Source organism: Mirounga leonina, unplaced genomic scaffold, assembly GCF_011800145.1.
Source record: "Mirounga leonina isolate KUSES-001 unplaced genomic scaffold, KU_Mleo_1.0 Mir_168, whole genome shotgun sequence".
Taxonomy (NCBI): Eukaryota; Metazoa; Chordata; class Mammalia; order Carnivora; family Phocidae; genus Mirounga; species Mirounga leonina.
Window position 1 is genome coordinate 40,159,713 of NW_023270426.1, and position 21,442 is coordinate 40,181,154.

At 36.0% G+C, this 21,442-nt stretch overlaps 1 protein-coding gene across 3 annotated transcripts; it reads left to right on the forward strand.

The window, feature by feature from the left end:
• Positions 1–26: 26 nt before the first annotated feature.
• On the forward strand, positions 27–21,240 carry PPWD1 (peptidylprolyl isomerase domain and WD repeat containing 1). Of its 3 annotated transcripts, none has more exons than XM_035014522.1 (11): positions 27–222; positions 3,978–4,080; positions 5,271–5,371; positions 5,524–5,644; positions 7,479–7,926; positions 12,223–12,413; positions 13,270–13,459; positions 16,614–16,795; positions 18,088–18,169; positions 19,747–19,929; positions 20,931–21,240. In XM_035014522.1, exons 1-11 carry the CDS (start codon positions 27–29, stop codon positions 21,072–21,074), a joined length of 1,941 nt encoding a protein of 646 aa, XP_034870413.1. In that variant the 3' UTR covers positions 21,075–21,240. The 3 variants fall into 3 exon arrangements, with proteins under 3 accessions (XP_034870413.1, XP_034870414.1, XP_034870415.1); XM_035014523.1 differs by lacking the exon at positions 27–222 and adding an exon at positions 2,694–3,140 and having other exon boundaries at positions 20,931–21,074; XM_035014524.1 differs by lacking the exon at positions 27–222 and having other exon boundaries at positions 4,029–4,080; positions 5,271–5,296; positions 5,622–5,644.
• The last annotated feature ends 202 nt before the right edge of the window (positions 21,241–21,442 follow it).

A 21,442-nucleotide genomic window follows, 5' to 3' on the forward strand; every position in this document is an offset into this window, starting at 1 on the left:
GCGTCTTTTGTGACAATTCGGGCAATATGGCGTCGGAAGGTGGTAGCGATTCACAGCTGAGAAGGAGAAGGCGCAGGGACCAGGAGGAACCGGAAAAAACAGAACTCAGCGAAAGGGAGCTGACAGTGGTAGTGGCGGTGGCCCAAGAGAACGAAGAGGAAAATGAAGAGCGCTGGGTTGGGCCTTTACCTGTAGAGGCAACATTGGCCAAGAAGAGGAAAGGTAGCTACAGAGATAGGCACAGGGCGAGTTGAAATCTGCGTCCCCCGACTGGGAGATTTCAAACCAGACCCCAAAAACGGATGGTGTGTGATTGCGGGGTTTCGTGCCCTCAGAACGGAGGATCTTCTGATTGCTGGCCATTCTATACTTGCACGTTTCCCCGAAATAGTGACTTGGGCTGAGTACAGCGTCTTTTTGATAATATGTAACAATGTTAATCACGGATGTGTTAATGTGTTCTAATAGATGCTAAAGCTAATTTATGCCACTACTTGCTATGTGCTAGGCGCCTCTCATTTAATCCCTACAGCAGGCATATGAGGTTGGAATTTCTGTCTCCGTTTAGCAGATGTGAAAGAGAGTCCGGTTTTCTTGAAGGCTCTTAGTTCAGGAATGCTGTGAGTTTGTTGGGGCGCGCGGGGAGGGGGCGAGAGAGCGGTGCCTATTTAGAATCGTAAAGAGTAGGTAAAGATGATTATAATCCTGACTCTTACAGTAATGACTTTGTTTGTTTGTTTGTTTAAATATTTTATTTATTTATTTGACAGAGAGAGACCTAGCCAGAGAGGGAACACAAGGAGGGGGGAGTGGGAGAGTGAGAAGCAGGCTTCCCGCGGAGCAATGAGCCCGATATGGGACTCGATCCCAGGATCCTGGGATCTTGACCCGAGGCGAAGGCAGATGCTTAACGACTGAGCCACCCAGGCGCCCTTTTTCACCTGGGAAAGTTACATAAGTTTCCTGGATCACAAATTTTTCATCTAAAACCGGCGATCTGTGGTTTTCAAACCACACGCAGGAGATACAAAGGCCTGAAGTATTTTCCTACTTTCGTGGAATAGTGACCAGGTTTTATCAAATAAAAAGGGTGGGGAAAGAGGTTAAATTTTCTTATTTTAAAAGTTGTTCTGTAAAATGTCTTTCTTAAACGTGTAAGACGATTAAAATACGATTTTTCTGAAAGTTCAAATCTTACCTTTATCATTCTCTCTGCTTCACACTCTTCAGTGATTTCTCATTATTTTCAAAACAAAGTCCAAACTCCCCAAATGGCCTACAAGGCTCTTCATGACATGATCTCTCTTTACCTCACCAAAACTTATCCACTGCTTCTCTATCCTAACTTTGTCTGTCTTCCTTACTCTGTACTCCTGCCATATTAAGACACTTGAGAATGGGGCATGCTTTTTTTCTTATTTGAATGCCTACCAGGATGTTATGGTGTATACCTGAAATGATTTCCCTCAACCATTTTCACTTGGCTAACTTGCTCAACTTTAGCATTCACCTTCAGCCATCACCTCCTCTGTAAAGCCTGTGACTTCTCCAGTTTGGGTCAGGTTTCTGAAGAACATTGATCATAACTCTGAGGTAATATTTAACAGCTGAATTTACAGGTAACCTTCAAATTTTATGTATCCAAATTTTGAAGAAGCCAATTTTTTGAACACTACGTTGACACTTTTAAAGTACATTATCTTTTTTACTGTTAGGTCTTTCTGTTAAATGTTTCCACAGCAATTTCTTCTTCATTGCACTTGCTACATTTTAAAATTGTGTATTTATTCATGTGATTGATAATGTTCCTCTCCAGTGCTTAGACTGTAAACTTATAAAAGCAAAGTCCATTCCTACTTTGCTTCAGTGCTTGCTACAGTGCTTTGCACATAGCAAGTGTTCACTTAGTATTTATTGAGTGAATGAATATGACAAAGTTAATGCTCTAATTGTTGCATTAGAATATTTTTATATGTCCTTTCTCTGGAAAAATAAAAAAAATAAAAGTGCTGATATTAGTGTTAAGAGACAAAGATCTTATAAAACTTAATTGACAGGGACAGAAATAATTAGGTGTGAAAATGTTTGCCCTAGGGGCGCCTGGATGGCTCGTTGAGCGTCTGCCTTCTGCTCAGGTCATGATCCAAGGGTCTGGGATCAAGCCCCATGTTGGGCTGTCTCCTCAGCGGGAGCCTGCTTCTCCCTCTCCCTGCTGTTCCCCCTGCTTGTACTCTCTCTCTCTGTCAAATAAACAAATAAAATCTTTAAAAAAAAAGAAAAAGAAAGAAAGAAAATGTTTGCCCTTAAGTAGATGCTCTTTGTATTTAAGCCAATCAATAGTATTCGGTTTGAAGAAAAAATTGAAATTTAAAAAAACATGTATGAAACATTAGAAAAATATCATTGAAGATTTTATCTAAAAAGACAGGAGTTTGGGGCACCTGGCTGGCTCAATCGGTAGAACATGCGACTCTTGATCTCAGGATTGTAAATACAAATCCCACATTGGGCATACAGATTACTTAAAAATAAAATCTTAAAAAAAAAATAAAAAGACAGGAGTTTGATAATATAGTTCTAGAAATAGAACATGTTCTTTGGACACTGGATATTTGTATTCATTTTCAGAAAGATATTATAAATTATTATATGACACTACCTTTAATTAAACTCATGGTTTCTCAGAGACAGGAGTTATGTGTTCTTCATGTCCATGGGCCTTGTAACTATTTTGTTTTCAGTAAATATCTGCTCAACAAGTAAACTAACAAACAGCAAAAGGAATGTGTATCAGATAGGATTATATTAAGCTGCCAATTACATAAAGACCCAAAAAATCAATAACATTAAAAAGGACAGAGGTATACTTCTTTCATGTGTAAAAGGAGTCCCAAAGTAAAGAGTCTAGGATTGGTATAGAGGCTCCAAAGTGACCTAGGCTCTTCCCAGCGTTCTACCCTAACATCACTAGGATATGGCCCTCATCTTTGTCCCAGGGCTGTTATTAGAATAACAGTGCTGTTATCCCAGTTCCAAGTTGTAGGACTGAGGAAGGGAAGAAGGGAACACTTTTAAGGAGACTTCTTCATTGTCCGACAACACTGCTCATTGACATACGGTAACACCTAACTCTGGAGAAGGTGAGAAAGGTCCTCTTAATGATGTCAATATGCCCATATAAAAATGGGGGTTCTGTTACTAAAAATGAAGGAGAAAGGAGTTCATTGGGCACAAGTTTGAGTCTGCCATACATTATAGTTAGGAAAAACTATGAAACATCTCATATTTAATGTAGCAACTTTTTATAGTCCTGTTTGGCCATCATTGGATTATTTTACTAGATATGCATATATCAATTTTTGCTGGTAAAATTGTTCATAGCTCTTGTAATGAAATCAGTATTTCCTCAGATTAACACTCTTAAAAATGTTTTGTCCCTGGGAAAAGTTGAGAACTCCAGGATTTTTTCAGCTCTAAAAATCTATTTAGTATTTTAACATGTTTACCTGCTCTAATCCCAGTATCAGTGACTTCAAAGAGGATTAGTGCCTTAAAGATAAGCAGACATCTTCTAAGTGGCCACTGTCCTCTTGTTACTTTAAATTAGAACTAATAATTGACTCTACATGGTTGGAAAGATGGTTGTGATAATTTCATGAAACTTTTTTAAGGTTTCTGTTTCTTAATGGAACCTTCATATTAAGCCAGAATCACTCAGTTCTTAAGTTCTGGGGACAGTCAAGCCTCTATATAATACCTGAGAACCTGTCATGACTAAATGATGGTACTATTCGCTACTATGAAATAATAGAAGTAACAAGTGATGTAACACTAAATTTTTTTTCATTACATGTGAATTGAGAGAAATTTAAGAAAATCTAGAAGAATGTACAAAGTAGAACTTAGAAAATCTTAAGTACAAAATAGTAAATAGTTCCAGTTAAAAATACATTTTTATTTCCTTTTTTTCCCCTCAGTTTTGGAATTTGAAAGAGTCTATCTTGAAAACCTCCCCAGTGCATCTATGTATGAACGCAGCTATATGCATAGAGATGTCATCACCCATGTGGTATGCACCAAGTAAGTCTATCACATCTTTTTAATTTCTTTCTGAAAAATGTGTTTTATAAAAATGCTTCAGTTTTGAGGAGGATTTGTAGAAGTAACTTTAGGATACTGTGGATTTCTGTTTAATGTCATAGGTTCCTTAACAGTTTAAGTTAGGGTGCCTGGGTGGCTCAGTTGGTTAAGCGACTGCCTTCGGCTCAGGTCATGGTCCCGGAGTCCTGGGATCGAGTCCCACATCGGGCTCCCGGCTCAGCGGGGAGCCTGCTTCTCCCTCTGACCCTCTCCCCTCTCATGCTGTTTCTCTCTTTCTCTCAAATAAATAAATAAAATCTTTAAAAAAAAAAAAAACAGTTTAAGTTAAATAAAGGCCTACATACTCTTTCCTATATCATACAAGAAATGCATTCAAGGTAAGATGTGTAAAGTACCTGGCATATTCTGGATTTCAATAAATGGTTTCTATTTTTATATACCTTACAAGGGAGACTATTCTGTATAAAATCTTTCAGATACTTAACCAAACACCTTGGATAGGATACAAAACAAATGTATTGAACTTTGCTGTATAGAGAAGGGATATATTGAGATTTAATGATTTATCAACTTCTGAAAACTAGTATAATTTTCCTTGTGAAAACACTGCCTATAGGATGATCTTAGCATTAATGGGCCCTAAGGTCTAGTGATTACTTTTTTTTTTTCTTTTTTAAAGATTTTATTTATTTGAGAGATAGAGAATGAAAGAGAGAGAGCATGAGAGGGGGGAGGGTCAGAGGGAGAAGCAGACTCCCTGCTGAGCAGAGAGCCCGATGCGGGACTCGATCCTGGGATTCCAGGATCATGACCTGAGCCGAAGGCAGTTGCTTAACCAGCTGAGCCACCCAGGCGCCGAAGTCTAGTGATTACTGGTGAAATTTCTTTTTTTTAATGTCAAGTGCTAGCTCAATTCTGATCCTAGTTTTTGGGATTAAAATTAGTACCACAGCAACTATTATGATATCCAGAAAGGAACTACAAAATTTGCAATAGTGGTCTTCATAAAGGAAGATATTTTTTTATATGTCATATAGTGGTCTTCATAAAGGAAGATATTTTTTAAAAAACCTACTTTGAAAGTCAAAAAGTCTCATGAATGATTGCTTTGGGGATACTAAGTAATTCATCTGTTTTACAAAATAACTTTTACAATTTTATATATGCAGGACAGATTTTATTATTACTGCCAGTCATGATGGACATGTTAAGTTCTGGAAAAAAATAGAAGAGGGAATTGAATTTGTTAAACATTTTCGTAGTCATCTGGGTAAGAATTTCACTTTCTGTTTGGATGTGTTTGTGTAGCTCTCTTAAATTGTATTGGTTAAAGTTTCTCTTAAACTGCTTTTTTTCTTTGAATCATGTATATTTGTTTCATTGGTATTTACTAGAGTGTTTTAATTTGATTTATTTAAATAGGAGTTATTGAGAGTATTGCAGTTAGCTCTGAGGGAGCATTGTTCTGTTCTGTGGGTGATGATAAAGCAATGAAGGTGTTTGATGTAGTGAACTTTGACATGATCAATATGCTGAAGCTTGGGTGAGTCTTTTTTTAAAGTATATATTTTTTAACTTAGCAAAATAATTTTTAAACTAAACTTCACCATTTTGTAGAAATTTCTAAACAGAATATATTGCCATTCCATTAAAAAATTTGCCTTTGAATTTTGCTTAGGAAAATTAGAAATGAATCCTTGTTATGATCTCTTTGGAGGCTTCTGCTGTGGTTTTGTCATTAATCACAGAAGTTTTTAAACAGCATCATAACAAGGATTCATTGTATCCATTTAACATTACTTAATTAACAAGGATCCATCATGTCTAATATACTGGTGCTTAGAATTAACTCCCTTGCTGTGTTTATTTCAGTCATATGTATTGTGTCTTATAAGGCTTATATACATTTTGGAATTGAGGTGATTTGTTGGTGATTTTAAACTTTGAAGTATATTGATACCCCAACTATGTGGTTAGACTGTACAGGAATGAGATGAATACTTTGTTTTAAGCATGTCTTTCTTTATATACCATACTGAATTTATATATATCTAAATGAATGTCAGCTTTAAAATCATAGCATTGTCAAAAAGTTTTAGGACTTGTCTTAGCTCAGACTGCCATTACAAAAGACCATAGGCTAAGTGGCTTAAACAATAAAATTTTATTTTCTCAGAGTTCTGGAGGCTGGAAAGTGTAAGATCAAGGTTCCAGCAGGGTTTAATTTGTGGTGAGGACTCTCTTTGGGGACAGGATGTAGGGAGGAATGGTATCTTGCTTTCCCTTCTCAGGCCACAGGCCTATGGGATTAGGGCCCCACATTTATGACCTCATTCAACCTTAATTACCTCCTAATTATCTCCAGATACGATCACCTTGGTTAACTGCAACATGAATGGTGGGGGGAGGAGGACAACAGTTCATTACCTAATAGGATTTCTTTTGGAATTTCCTTCAAAACCAGTTTATGAGCCACTAAAGGAAATCAGTCTCATTACTTATGGTCAGAACTTATTTTTGACTAGAAATAGCAATATCTTTTGGTTATCTGTCCTATTCCCCTGCTTTGTTTACCCACACTAGCTGTTTTTTAAAATTAAATCTTTTGATAAATGTTGAACCTTTGCCATCTTTGAGGATATTGAAAGAGTATTTTTTTTTAACTTTTGGTAGAAATTCTAAAAAACTTTTGAGAAGTTCCAAAAAAGTTTTGAGCATCAGCACCAACATTGGAATAACTGTGTAATGTCTCAAACTGACTGCCTAGAAGGAGAAAACACTCATTTGAGTGTGTACGTTTGGTGTATTGATTAAATTTGTCCCAGTCCTTTTACACTTTGTTCATCAGGTAGCATGTTCAAACTTTATAGTTTTAAGATCAAGTTACTAATAATGAGAATGTGATATCAAAATGTTTTTCTTTTGATCACGGTCATAACTAAAATATTTTAATTTTAAACATTTCAAGGATGGATTTATCAAGTATACTGTTACATGCTAAACTATTTAAAAGTAAGTTATACATAGACTGAGACATAGACAGAAATCCAAAAGGCAATGCCTTGGAATATTTTAAGGTTCAGGTCTGATCTGGTTTTTTTATCTACCCAAGAGAAGTAAATGATCTGCTATATGCTATTCTCCTTGTGGTCTGATAAATCCTCAGAAGTTATTACCATTACGTTAATGAGGTCAGAAAGAGAAAAATCGGTAACTTTTTTTAGTTGTTCCTTCCCATTTTCTATCTCTCTGCTACTTTGAGCAAGGAATCCAAAACTAACTAAATCATTGGCCAGGACATTTTTCTGGTGGTGAGGGTGGATAAGGATGCTTATTTGTATTGATTTCTTTTTTCCCTCAATTCTTAAATATTTTAGCTATTTTCCTGGACAGTGTGAGTGGATCTATTGCCCAGGGGACGCCATATCTTCAGTTGCTGCTTCTGAGAAGAGCACAGGAAAAATTTTCATTTATGATGGTCGAGGAGATAACCAGCCACTTCATATTTTTGACAAACTCCATACATCACCTCTTACTCAGATACGGCTGAATGCAGTTTACAAAGCAGTAGTGTCTTCTGATAAATCTGGGATGATTGAATACTGGACTGGGCCTCCTCATGAATATAAGTTCCCCAAAAATGTGAACTGGGAATATAAAACTGACACAGATTTATATGAATTTGCCAAGTGCAAGGCTTATCCAACCAGCATATGTTTTTCACCTGATGGGAAGAAAATAGCTACTATTGGTTCTGATAGAAAAGTTAGAATTTTCAGATTTTTAACTGGAAAACTCATGAGAGTCTTTGATGAATCACTAAGTGTAAGTGCAATATAAATTTAATGACTATTTCCTTTTCTGAATGTCTTTATTTTGTGCTATTTCTTAAAAGATATTTTTTCTGGATGTAGATGTTTACATGGATGGTTATTTTCTCTTAGCACATTGAAGATATTATTCAACTGTCTGCTGTCTTTCAGTGTTCTTCAGAACTCTCTTCCCTAGGTTTGTGATGTGATACCTTTTGAGCCAATTATCCTTATATTTATATGGCTGTGTTTTTAGTTTAGTTTTGTTTGTTTCATCCTCTTAAGCTCCTCAAAACTCATTCTAGACTTTTTTCTTAGCCTTTTCTTAACTCTCTTCACTCCTGTCTGTTCGTATGACAACTCCCAAATTGATTTTTCCAGCTTTCTATTGCAAACAGAGCTGGTGCTATCCTTTGTTTTGTTTTGGGGGGTTTTTTTGGGGGTTTTTTTTGGTTTTGTTTTGCTGTCTTCATGAATGGTACCAATATCCATTTGCTTGCACAAGCCAAAGAAACCTGAATCATCCTTAACTTTTTAACTCTTTTTCCTTACCCCTCTTTTTTAAATTCATCATGAATCCTGTCAATTTTACTTTCTAAATATGCTTTAAAGTTGTTCATTTCCTTTCAGCACAGCTATCCATACTGTAGCTCATGATCTTTTGCCTAGACTATCTCATGGCCTACTGCCTATGTCCTGGATTCCTCCTAATCTGTTATCGACGCTGCACCCAGAGCAATTTTTGTAAAGTATATATCTGATCGTGTCATTCTTTGAACCTTTTTGTGACTTCCTGTTCTTAGGATCAAGACCAAATTCATGGCCTGCCTTATTGTGGCCTTTGCCTACCACTCTACCCTACTATAAATCACCTTTCTCCCTGCCTCCTACTCTAGCCATTTAGGCCTTCTTTCAGTTTCTTGACCATGTCTCCCGCCACAGGGCCTTTGCATATGCTGTTCCTGCTACCTGGAGTCACCCCTCCCCCATTCTTTCCATTACCAGTTGAACTTATCCTTCAAATCTTATTTAAAGGGTCACTTCCTGTGGGAATTCACTGTTCATCTAATCTAGGACAACTTTTTATTTTAAGATTTATTTACTTTAGAGAGAACACAAGAGAGCGTAAGCACACCCGCAAGCCTGAGTGGGGGTCAGAGGGAGAGAATCTTCAAGCAGACTCTGCCGTTGCTCAGTGTGAAGCCTGACTCAGGGCTTGATCACAACACCCATGAGTTTACAACCTGAGCCAAAACGAAGAGTTGGATGCTTAACCAACTGAGCCAGGAGGCCCTGGGACAACTTTTTTTTTATGTGACTTAATATCACTCTGTTTATTTTCTTGTAGAGCATTTGGCATGGTCTTATTTTTTATTAATACATGTCAACCCCTCGTAGATTAAACTCTATGCGATCTATGGTCCCTTATCTGTTTTGGTTCATATTTGTATCTCCAGCACTAAGAACAATACCTGACACATAATAACTGCTAACAAGAATTTGTTAAAGCATGTACTTGTAGAATAAGAGTTTCTATCCATGCAAAGTTAACTGTTTTTTGTGGAAATTTGGGTTTCACTACCTGTTTCCCTGAAGTGTTCTCTAACTGCTAATGGTATGTTGAATCCTCTAAGAGTCTGTGGGTTGAACCTTTGTAGCAGTAATGTTTATTGTATGACAATGTCAATTCTACAGTCTTGGTAGTGACCAGTTTATATTAGATTCCCTGCATTAAGGTCTTAAATTGTGTTATTCTTATTAGTGACACTCTTGTTTGGTGGCAAGTAGCAATAAGTTGGGTGGATTATCGGCCTGAAGTAGTATGAATCCAGACAAATAGGAAGATCTGTTTGCTAGTCAAATCATCCTCATGATTCATTTTCTTGGTGGAAGAGAATAGCTTTCCACTATACTTTTAAGAAAAGGAGAAAAACTTCCTTTGTGATGTTTTCTTCTTTAGGTAGATGGTAACTAAATATTAGTTTAAATATAACTTAAAGTCTCTTTACCAGCTTGCAGCTCCTTGAAGATTCCTTAGGAAAAGAAACATTTAAAAACACAGTCTCTGGATATAAATCTCTTAACATGAATACTCTGAGCTGTTCAGCCCACTCTATTTCTTCATCACTGTCTTCAACATTTGTTGAACTCAAAGGGCCGAGATGGTAAGAGGAAGTCAGTAGTAAAGCTTATGACAGAAGTTGAGATTCAGAATGAGAGAGGTTACGAAAACAAAACAAAAACAAATGCCAAGTAATTTAGTTAGAATGCTAGTGGTAGTAAATGTGTGGAATCTCACAGTTAATGAGATATGCATATGCTGTATATGGCTACACAGATGAATATCACAGGGGCCCTGGTATTAAGGCTAGAATATGTAAAAAGATACCAAGGTACTTAATCAGGTCGGATTAACATTTATGAAATACTTATATGTGGGCAGAGGGCCATCTACAAATCTTAAGTCTTGAAAATGAATCCTCTCGGGGTGCCTGGGTGCTCAGTCAGTTAAGCGTCAGCCTTTGGCTCAGGTCATGATCCTAGGGTCCTGGGATCGAGCCCCACATTGGGCTCCCTGCTCAGTGGCAAGTTTGCTTCTCCCTCTTCCTCTCCCTCTGTGATCTCTCTCACTCTCACTCTCTCTCAAATAAATAAGTAAAACCTTAAAAAAAAAAAGAAAGAAAGAAAGAAAATGAATCTGTAACAAAATAATCAAGGGTTCCTCACTACAAAAATGTAGTCCAGCATCTAGGCTATTTCTAGCATACAAATAAGCAATTATCAGTCTCAGAGACTAGAGACAAGAAACCCTACAGACCAGGCTTTTTATCTGTCTTGTAAGACCTTTGCTTCTTGCTGTTGCCTAATACACATACCTTCTTTTGTTTTTTGGAGTTGTTTACATTGTTGTTCTTTCCATATCTAGAAAAACAGAATTTCCAGTTAATGCAAGCATGAAAAAAAATAGATTGAACATAAGCCTGGTTTCTTTTCATCTCCAATGGAGACCTACTTTTAAATTCTGCTGCTTGAGGCCTTAAATATCTGGAAAACTGAATGAAAGATCATATTTTGGGGGAAGCTTATAGTATGATAATACATAGTAATTGTGATGTGACCCTGTCTGAAATTGTTTCAAATATCTAAAGAAAAGAAAACCAAATATCAAAACTACAGAACACTCACAAAAATATTCATCTACACTAAGCCACATTTACCTAATGATAATCTGTGTTGTCCTTTCTGTAAAAATAACTTGAAACATTTTCTAAAATGTCATGAAATCTTTATAAATTAGTGAAATAATAAGAGTTCATTCATTCAACAAAAATTGAGGGCTTGTTATATCATGTCAGGCCCATGATCCCTGTACAGGGACCTTACAGTCTAGTTGCATTGTCCAGTATAGTGGCCACTAGCCATATGTGGCTATTGAGCACTTGATTTGAAGCTAGTCCAAATTTAGACGGACTGAAAGTATAAAATACAGGATTTCAAATACCTAATATAAGAAATATAGAACAAATATATCTCAATTTTTTTTTTAAGATTTTATTTTTAAGTAATCTCTACATCCATCATGGGCTTGAACTTACAACCCTGGGATCAAGAGTCACATCTTCTGCCATCTGAGCCAGCCAGGTGCTCCATCTCAATTTTTTAATATTGCTTAAAGTTTAAATAATTTTTTTTAAAGATTTATTTATTTATTTGACAGAGAGAGACACAGCGAGAGAGGAAACACAAGCAGGGGGAGTGGGAGAGGGAGAAGCAGGCTTCCTGCTGATCAGGGAACCCAACGTGGGGCTCAATCCCAGGACCCTGGGACCATGACCTGAACCGAAGGCAGACGCTTAACGACTGAGCCACCCAGGCGCCCCTAAAGTTTAAATGATTATATTTTGGAAATATTCGGTTGAATAAAACATTATTAAGAATAATTTCAGCTGTTTTTACTTTGTTTAAGTAGCTACTAGAAAATTTAAAATTATATATGTGGTTTCCATTATATTTCTATTGGAAGGTACTAGTCTGTGGCTTATAAAAGGCAGCAGATAGTTTCAATAGAGAAAACAGTAGTTATATTAACTTTTGTTTAATTAGAAGAACCAGTTAGCATAAATACTATTTTTTATGATTTAACTTATTAATGTCTTTTTATTTCCTGCTTATAGTATTTAGAATCCTCCTTAAGATGACATATAAGTACACAAACTTTCAATGGCTCTTAATGTGTTCTGTGCTTCTATTTAAATTCTCATTCTCCTTATCATGTAGCTTTTTTGTTAATAAATGGTTTGCTTCTTAGATGTTTACTGAACTGCAGCAGATGAGGCAACAGCTACCCGACATGGAATTTGGCCGACGAATGGCTGTAGAACGTGAGTTGGAGAAGGTGGATGCAGTGAGATTAATTAACATAGTTTTTGATGAAACTGGACACTTCGTGCTGTATGGAACAATGCTAGGCATTAAAGTTATAAATGTAGAAACAAACCGGTAAGCTTGATGTTTTTTAAAAGTGCATTCATTTATGGGGGACCATTTCCTCCGTCAGGGAAACAATGGGAGTTTTGTTTGTTCCAGGACAAGTGGAATAGTCCCAAATGTCTAAACTTAACCAAATGTTTTGACTGGATTTTTCTGTGGTCTTTTGGTTGTTTATAATCTTATGTAAAAAGTTTCCACTCATGTTTGTAAAAGAAATGGAAAAAAGATATGCATAGTTTCAAGTTGTTGGTTTGGTTTTTTTTTTTAACAAGTTTCAGTCTCTCTTTTGCTTATTGATTTAAATTAGCCTGGTTCATGTTAAATGTTGCCAAATATTTTAACCACAGAATTCAGCATTACATCCTGCTAGACATAAAATCAGAAGTTAAAATGCATGAAACCACAAAAGCCCTTTGTGCAAACAGTCCATTTGGTTTTAGTACAAAATAGCTACAATCAGATACTATCACTGAATGTAAATGAAAAGAACTTAAAGTATATTTTAAAGAGAAAAAATCTAGTGCTGTACATTTTAACATGTAAACAAATTTATATTGTAGTTCTTGGCAGTATAGAATCTTCGAAGGCTTATAAAACGATTAAAATAATAGTGATAGGAATAGGTTAAAACTATATGACTAAATGATTGTATTTTTTTTAAGCTGAAAATTCCAGCCACCTACCAATTTAAAATCATTGCTTTTGGGGGGAGGGGGATGAGAAACACTTTTTAAAAAACTTTCACTAGTTATTTTATACAAAGGTAAAGGATAAAGGCTAGTTGATTCCTACCTCTTAACTATAAAGTTTTTATAATTGGAGTTCATTCTGATAATTTTATTGTATAAAACATTGTATTTTCTAGGTGTGTGCGCATCTTAGGCAAGCAAGAAAATATTAGAGTGATGCAGTTGGCTTTGTTCCAGGGAATAGCCAAAAAACATCGTGCTGCAACTACTATAGAAATGAAAGCTTCTGAAAACCCTGTTCTTCAGAATATTCAAGCTGACCCAACAATAGTTTGTACATCTTTCAAAAAGAACAGATTTTATATGGTATGCGGAAATACTAGGAAATAGACCTTAATTCTTCCAATTTGGTTGGATTTTTATTTTCTTAGCTTGTACCTTCAACTGAAGAGAATGTTGGCAATAGTAGCAGACTTTCTAAACAACCAGAATACAATCTTAAAACATTAATATTGTAGAATATTTAACTAGGACTTGATTTTGTAGTTTTCCCTCCTGTTTTGAAAATTTTTCATCCTGGCTTCTACAACTGTTTGTGTTGTCTAAGATGTTAGGAAGTAAGCAGTTACAGTATTTTTGCATCCATAATAGTTTTGCTATGGGGTTTTAAAATTCTCCTGCAAAAGATTATTTTTCATCTTTTATTCTGAAACATAATTTATCTCCCCTGAACTTGCACACTTCCTTCTCTAAGCACATTTCTTTTTATTACCTTTTAACTCCCTTGTAATGGTGCTACCTTAAAAGTGTATATTCCTGAGAAATTTTTTTTTTCTACAGTAGTCCAAGTACTTTGCATGTTAACTAACATTGGGCTCAGAATCAAACTACCAAGCTATCTAAGAGTAGCAGTGTCCTAACTGTTAAGCCAAGTAGAAAAAATCTTAAGTGTAGAGACCTCTGCCCTACCATTCTATTCACACTGCAGAGACTTTCTAAGTCCCACATTTGGCTATTTCTCTGCCTAAAATCTTTTAATGGCTCCTCAACTATATTAGATGGCTCTTCTGTCTTTCTTCATTTTTAGTTCATTTGCTACACTGACTATACTGAACTTGATCCCATTTGCAATAATTGAATGTCCTTGTTTACCTCAAGGCGTTTGCACAGGCTATTCCTTCTGCCAGTCACACACCTGTCCCCAGTCCCTACTTTCACTAGGTCTCAGTTTGGAAGCCTTCTCTTGACATCAAGTCTGATTAGGTATGCTTGCTTATGCAGTGTGTCACAGTTTTTGGAATAATTTCCTTTTTATTTTTTTTAATTTCTGACCCTGTCATCTCCTCCTTAATATAAAATTCTCAAATATAGGACATTATGTTTTCTTCACTATTCACAAAGTTTGGTAAAGTCTCTGGCTCATTATAGTATACTCATTCTTTCATCTGATATACTGTAAGCAGCTATGATGCTATTCAGGTTACCAGCATTTGATAAATGTAGGAAATAGCAGCTTATCCCAACCAAGCTTTTAACCTAAACTGGATACATTCTTTAAGATGAAAATTTTATTTATAATAATCAAAGTCTTTGCTAAAAATTAATATACATTCAAGGAAAAGAATTTTTCTTGTTTTTACCTGTAATTTAACTGTTTTGAAGGTAAAAGTTAATTGTAATAGGGAATTCTTGGTATATACTAAAAACAGATACTAATGTTCCATTCACTTTATCAAAAACTTTAACAAGTTATGTTTTCTTTTTCTTCCCTTAGAGTTTACTTTTATGTTGATTAAATCATACATGTTCCTTATAATCATTGAAGAAAAAGAAAAAAGTCACTGTGCATCTTTATACAGCTAACAAAATTATCTTTCATTTTATTAGACATACGTATTCGTAAGCAACAGTAAAATGGTGTACATATATATAAATTTTTGATCCTTTTTTTCAAATCCAGTATCATGAAATAAAAGTAAAATTTTACAAAATTTGAACTTTAGTAGTTTAATACGTGAGCTAAAAATTCATATAAATAAATAATACAACAGGGGTGCCTGGGTGGCTCAGTCGTTAAGTGTCTGCCTTCAGTTCAGGTCATGATCTCAGGGTCCTGGGATCAATCCCTGCATCGGGCTCCCTGCTTGGTGGGAAGCCTGCTTCTCCCTCTCCCACTCCCCCTGCTTGTGTTCCCTCTCTCACTGTGTCTCTGTCAAATAAATAAATAAAATCTTTAAAAATCAATCAATCAATCAATCATACAACAGACACACCATTCCTTTGAAAACTGGAGAGTAAGATGATAAGGCAACAACATCCTAACTTGGTTGTTTATTTGGAATTTATACAAGTAGATCAGGAATGACATTAGGCAAGACAGGGCCTGGGGCACTGGTTTTACTTCCTGGAACTCAACTGGTTATCAGGTAGGGCTTTCTTGGGAGAAAAATTTTCTACTTACTGAAAATCAAATAAAAAAACCCAAAAAACAAAAAACAGGCTTAGAGAAGTCCAAAGTTTTAACAACTGAAAGGTTTCTTTCAGTTTTCCCAATACCCTGAGGTATCCTGAAATTTCTACAACTTCACTCAAAATTTCCATTCTTTCTCCCAAACTTCAGGGTTTAGATAGAACAGATGGGGCTTTGCAGGCAATAAAAAAGAAGGAAAGTCAAGATGCATTTCTGATTCATCTTTGAATCCTCAGCCTACCTAGCACCAGGTTCTGCTTTTGTTTTTGTTTTTGTTTTTTTTTAAAGATTTTATTTATTTATTTGAGAGAGCGAGAATGAGAGACAGAGAGCATGAGAGGGAGGAGGGTCAGAGGGAGAAGCAGGCTCCTCGCCAAGCAGGGAGCCCGATGCGGGACTCGATCCCGGGACTCCAGGATCATGACCTGAGCCGAAGGCAGTCGCTTAACCGACTGAGCCACCCAGGCGCCCCAGGTTCTGCTTTTGTAATAACAATTATTAATATGTATATAGTATCGTCTACATGTTAGGCACTGTTCTCTAAGCATTTTATATCCCTTCATTTAATCTTCACAGCAGGCACCTCTTTGAGGTAGTTATTATTATCCCCATTTATGAATGAAGAAATGGAAAAAATGAATTTACTTCCCCCAGATCATGTAACTAGTAAGTAGCAGAGCTGGAATTCAAACCCAGGAAATCTAAATAGTGAAAAGTAAGCAACAGGTGACAGGTTTTGACATACTAGCTGGCAGAAGCAGAGAGCTACCTCAAATAAAACTGCATCTTGTTAAATTTGTACCCAAAAAGAAATTAAATCCCATTTGAAATCATACATCTTCATTAAATGGATTTTCATATTAGACAAGTGTAAAAATAATTTAACTGCATTACACATCCTGTGATAGGAAGTGATTCCTGAAACAAGGATTCATTCTGATGTGAATTCTTTCTTTTCTCAAATACCATAAATAGAAATGAAATTTTCTTGTTGATAAATTTTAACCAGATGAAAATTTAATTCATTCACTCTCTTAATTTTCTTTTGAGTTTACCAAACGAGAACCGGAAGATACAAAAAGTGCAGATTCTGACAGAGATGTTTTTAATGAGAAACCTTCTAAAGAAGAAGTCATGGCAGCTACTCAAGCTGAAGGACCTAAACGAGTTTCAGATAGTGCCATTATCCACACAAGTATGGGAGACATTCACATCAAACTTTTTCCTGTTGAGTATGTACTATTTCTGTTGTCTTAAACACCAGTGTAAATGTGTTTATTTGAAGAAATTGTGCAACTTAAAATTATTTCAACTTGAGGAATTTTAAAGAATTGAAGTGTTTGATAGAACATCTACCTTTAGCTTTCTGGTAACTGTCCCTCTAGAAAATGGGGAAATTTTATACACATACTTCATAGGTTTATTATTATGAATACAAAACATATAGCTACAAAAGTGCTGAATGTAAACTATAAGTGATACACAAATATATTACCATTAGCTACACATCCCAACTAAATTTTGTGACTCAGTTGTTAGAACTGGCTTTATCCTCAAAGCAAATCCTTAAGGGGAGGATAATTTTTTCCTCCTGACATTTGCTAGACATCCACTACCTCTTATTTAGTCCCAGTGCTATCTGTATGTTTTAAAAATTCCAACAAAAAACATAAGGCCATTTAATTGAAAAAAGCAGAAGTGTATTCTGGACAGTTTAAAAGTTTGCAAGATGAACATGCAGTGCCATGTAGAATATCTGGCTATTCTTGATCCAAGAGATGACATCTTTTACTACACCTTTACTTAAAAGTACTTACTTATTTTGGATATGATTGTTTTATACGTACCTTGGTATGAACAAAGAACTAGGCAACTCTAGACACCAAGACCATCTCATTTTAGGTACTCACAACCCATGCAACTATTAAGCCTGTCTCCTGATGTACTTCCTGCAGTATTCTCTTGTATCTCCCTTCTATTCCCAGCTCTAGAGCTATTACATGATAATGTACCTTATTAAATCATCACATGAGATTAGTGAACATTATTTGGAAAGCTTCATACTTTGTGTGATTGTCATTTAAGGTTGATTAGATTTGGGAGATATCATTTCAGAGAGTAAGTCCTTGGTTAGGAATTGTGTCAGTGTACCATAACATAGTTTTTATAAGAAAATTGCCTTTCCCAGGAACTGAACCCACTATACAAGTTCAGTGAACATATGTATCTTAAGGTACTGTAGTTGTATTTTTTAATCTGCTAAATGACTTTGAAATTTAAATACTGTCAAACTCAAATATAATAAGCAGTCATGATCTAAAGATAATATACTAAACAATATGAATATACTATGGCTTATATGCTCTTTCAACTCTTGCTTATCCTAAGATTAGAAGAGGTTATGGAAAAAAAACTATCCTGAAAGTTTCAGAAGATACTGAAAACACCGTTAAGCACAACTGCAAAGTAAACTGTCTTAAGATGCCCTGAATAGATTTCATATTTTTAACATGTGTCTTACTAGGTGCCCTAAGACAGTGGAAAACTTCTGTGTTCATAGCAGAAATGGTTATTATAATGGACATACATTTCACCGTATAATTAAGGTAAGTTATACAAAAAAATTTTTTTAAAGATTTATTTATTTGAGAGAGAGAGAGAGCATGAGCAGGGGAGAGAGGGATAGAAGGAGAGAATCTTGAAGCAGACTCCCCACTGAGTGCAAAGCCTGACTCAGGGCTTGATCCCACAAGCCTGAGATCATGACCTGAGCTGAAACCAGGAGTCAAACGCTTAACTGACTGAGCCACCCAGGCACCCCAAGTTGATACAAAATTTAAATGATTTCAGGAATAGTGTGTTTTTGCATAACCACAGGTTTAAACCTAAGGAATCTTCCTGTCTCACAATTATCAGTTTATTAGAAAGGAATAGGAAAGGGGGCCTGGGTGGCTCAGTCAGTTAAGCGTCTGCCTTTGGCTCAGGTCATGATCCCAGGGTCCAGGGATCAAGCCCTCATCGGGCTTCCTGCTCCTCGGGTTATCTGCTTCTCCCTCCCCCTCTGCTTGCCACTCCCCCTGCTTGTGCGCTCTCTCTCTTTCTCTTTGTCAAATAAATAACATCCTAAAAAAAAAAATGGACTATAGAAGCCAAAAAAAAAAAAAAAAGGATGGTCATATCAGATCTAGAATCAAGCACAGGAATAGTAACTTGGTATCTTTTTAGAAACACTGCATCAATATTTTGTCCGCAGCTAAAGCAGGGGTCAGATACTGAGTAAAAAGTCATGCTTAGATAAAACCAAAAGCTAAGGTTACTTGTACCTGGTGACTAGATAAGGTCTAGATCTAGAAGGTAAGATTTTAAATAATAGAAGAGACATGATGCCACTTAATCTTTGAAAACCACCGTTAAAACCTGAAGAACAGAAAGAACTTGGCCCAGGATTTTGTTGAGCGGTGTTCCATAAAATAGATGGGGCAGTAATATAGTTCTTGGTAACTGGCAGGTCAGAAATGGCAGGGGAAATGACAGGAGAGGTAATCAGATTTTGGGGGTTCTGAAGGAATTAGTGAAATGACTCACCAGGCAATCCAGAGTCTTTAGAGAAAGGGAAGAGAGAAAAGTGGGGCAATTCTATAAAACCTAGCACACTATATGGGTCTGAAACTTCCTTACAGTATTAATTGGTTTTAATTAGATTATTGGGAAAGACAGTATATGTCTATAAATGAGGAGATCTTTGCAGTTTTGTTTCAATGAAATAAGGTCGTGTTTAAGCAATGGAAATACATCTTCTAAAGTAAAGTATAACTTACTGAGGTTTTAATAAAATCAGTTTATAGAGTGACAGTTAAGAAAAGTTAAGATTTTACTGAATGTAAAACACTCTTAAGGGGCGTCTGGGTGGCTCCGTTGGTTAAGCTACTGCCTTCGGCTCAGGTCATGATCTTGGAGTCCCGGGATCGAGTCCCGCATCGGGCTCCCTGCTCAGTGGGAAGTCTGCTTCTCCCTCTGACCCTCCCCCCTCTCATGTGCTCTCTCTCCCTCTCTCTTTCTCTCTCTCTCAAATAAATAAAATCTTTAAAAAAAAATAAAAAATAAAACACTCTCAAACATAAGATTCCAAAGCATGCATATAGAAAAGGACAAGTGTAATGTTTTTTGTGTACTTCCTGTTAAGGGCTTCATGATTCAGACGGGAGATCCAACAGGAACTGGTATGGGAGGAGAAAGCATATGGGGAGGAGAATTTGAAGATGAGTTTCATTCAACATTACGACATGACAGACCATATACACTCAGCATGGCCAACGCTGGATCGAATACTAATGGATCTCAGTTTTTCATAACAGTAGTACCAACGGTAAGTACAACAGCACTGTCTATAAGCCACAGATTCATAGATTATGATCTAAGAATGAATTCAGTGGAAGAGAGCTGCAGTATTGTCTACCATTATTTATATCTGCCAGGTTATAAGAATGAAAACAATTTAAATGAGAAAGTGTAAAACAAATTGGATTTTATTTTGTAAAACAATACTTCTGTAACTCAGGACACTTGAGTTTAAGTCAACTTTGCCAATACTAGTTGTACAACAGAAAACAAATTATTTCACTTCTGGGGCTGTTTCCTTATCTTTAGAATGGGAGGAATTAGAGCAAATGAATTCTCAATTTTAATGCAGCTCATAATCAACGGCAGTGTAGATTTGATAAAATACAGCATAAGAATATTGAGCTCTCTTGCTGTGCAGTTACACAAAATTATACAAATTATTAAACTTTATGTTTTGGAATTAAGCACCATGCAATAAAGGAACAATATTTATAATTACTATCAGGCACAAAGTCTCATGTAATAGTCACAATACTTCTAGTATCACTATACCCAGTTTTAAAAACTAGATGAGGAAATGAACAGTGAGCCATGATTAACTTGCCACAGGTCAAGTAGGCAACAGAGCCGGCATTTGAGCTCCCATCTCTCTAATACGAAAGCACGTGCTGCTTAAACAGTTCCAAACTGCCTCTTAATTATGCAGGTAGGATTCCTGCAGAGAACTTTTAAAGCCTTAGCCATAATTCATTAAGCCATGCAGAGAAACTTAGCTTTAGCAAACATCTTCCGCTCCCTTTAGTCTGAAAGGTGCAGATATCTAATTAAACATACTATGCTTTTATATTTTTTCATGTAATTATGGAAATCACTCTTAAAAGCTGCTAAATGAAATTAACTCTACATCCTTTTATTTAAATTTTAAAAATGAAGCATAAATTTAAATTCTCTTTAATTTGCTCACCCAAAGGGTGTAATCTAAGGAATCTGGGTTTACCAAGATCTTCCATTTCTCCTCCAATGCAGCCTTGGCTTGATAATAAGCACACAGTGTTTGGACGAGTGACTAAAGGAATGGAAGTTGTACAAAGGATCTCCAATGTCAAAGTCAATCCCAAAACAGATAAGCCCTATGAGGATGTCAGCATCATAAATATTACTGTCAAGTAAAATAAGGTTTGTTTCATTGTATGTGTAAGTAAAAAATACACATATATCAAACAGGGTTATTTTACATTAGGAAGTTCTTAGGACTTGCTGAACATACAAATCATGTTTCAAGGATGCAATTATTATGTTTTGTATTTTTCATTAAAGGTCCTTTTTTAAAACTCTGCCTTTGATTTTTCTTGCAGCATTTCTCATCCTAGGAGGTGATAAACTGAGATGGATTAAATTTGGGCAAACAGCACCCCTTATATGTAATTTGTCATGAGACTCAAAACCAGATTAAATAATGAGAATTGTATGCATAGGTTCCTTAGCTTTCTAAAAACATGCCACCTAATCTGCCCACGTTTCTTTAGATCCACTAAGAA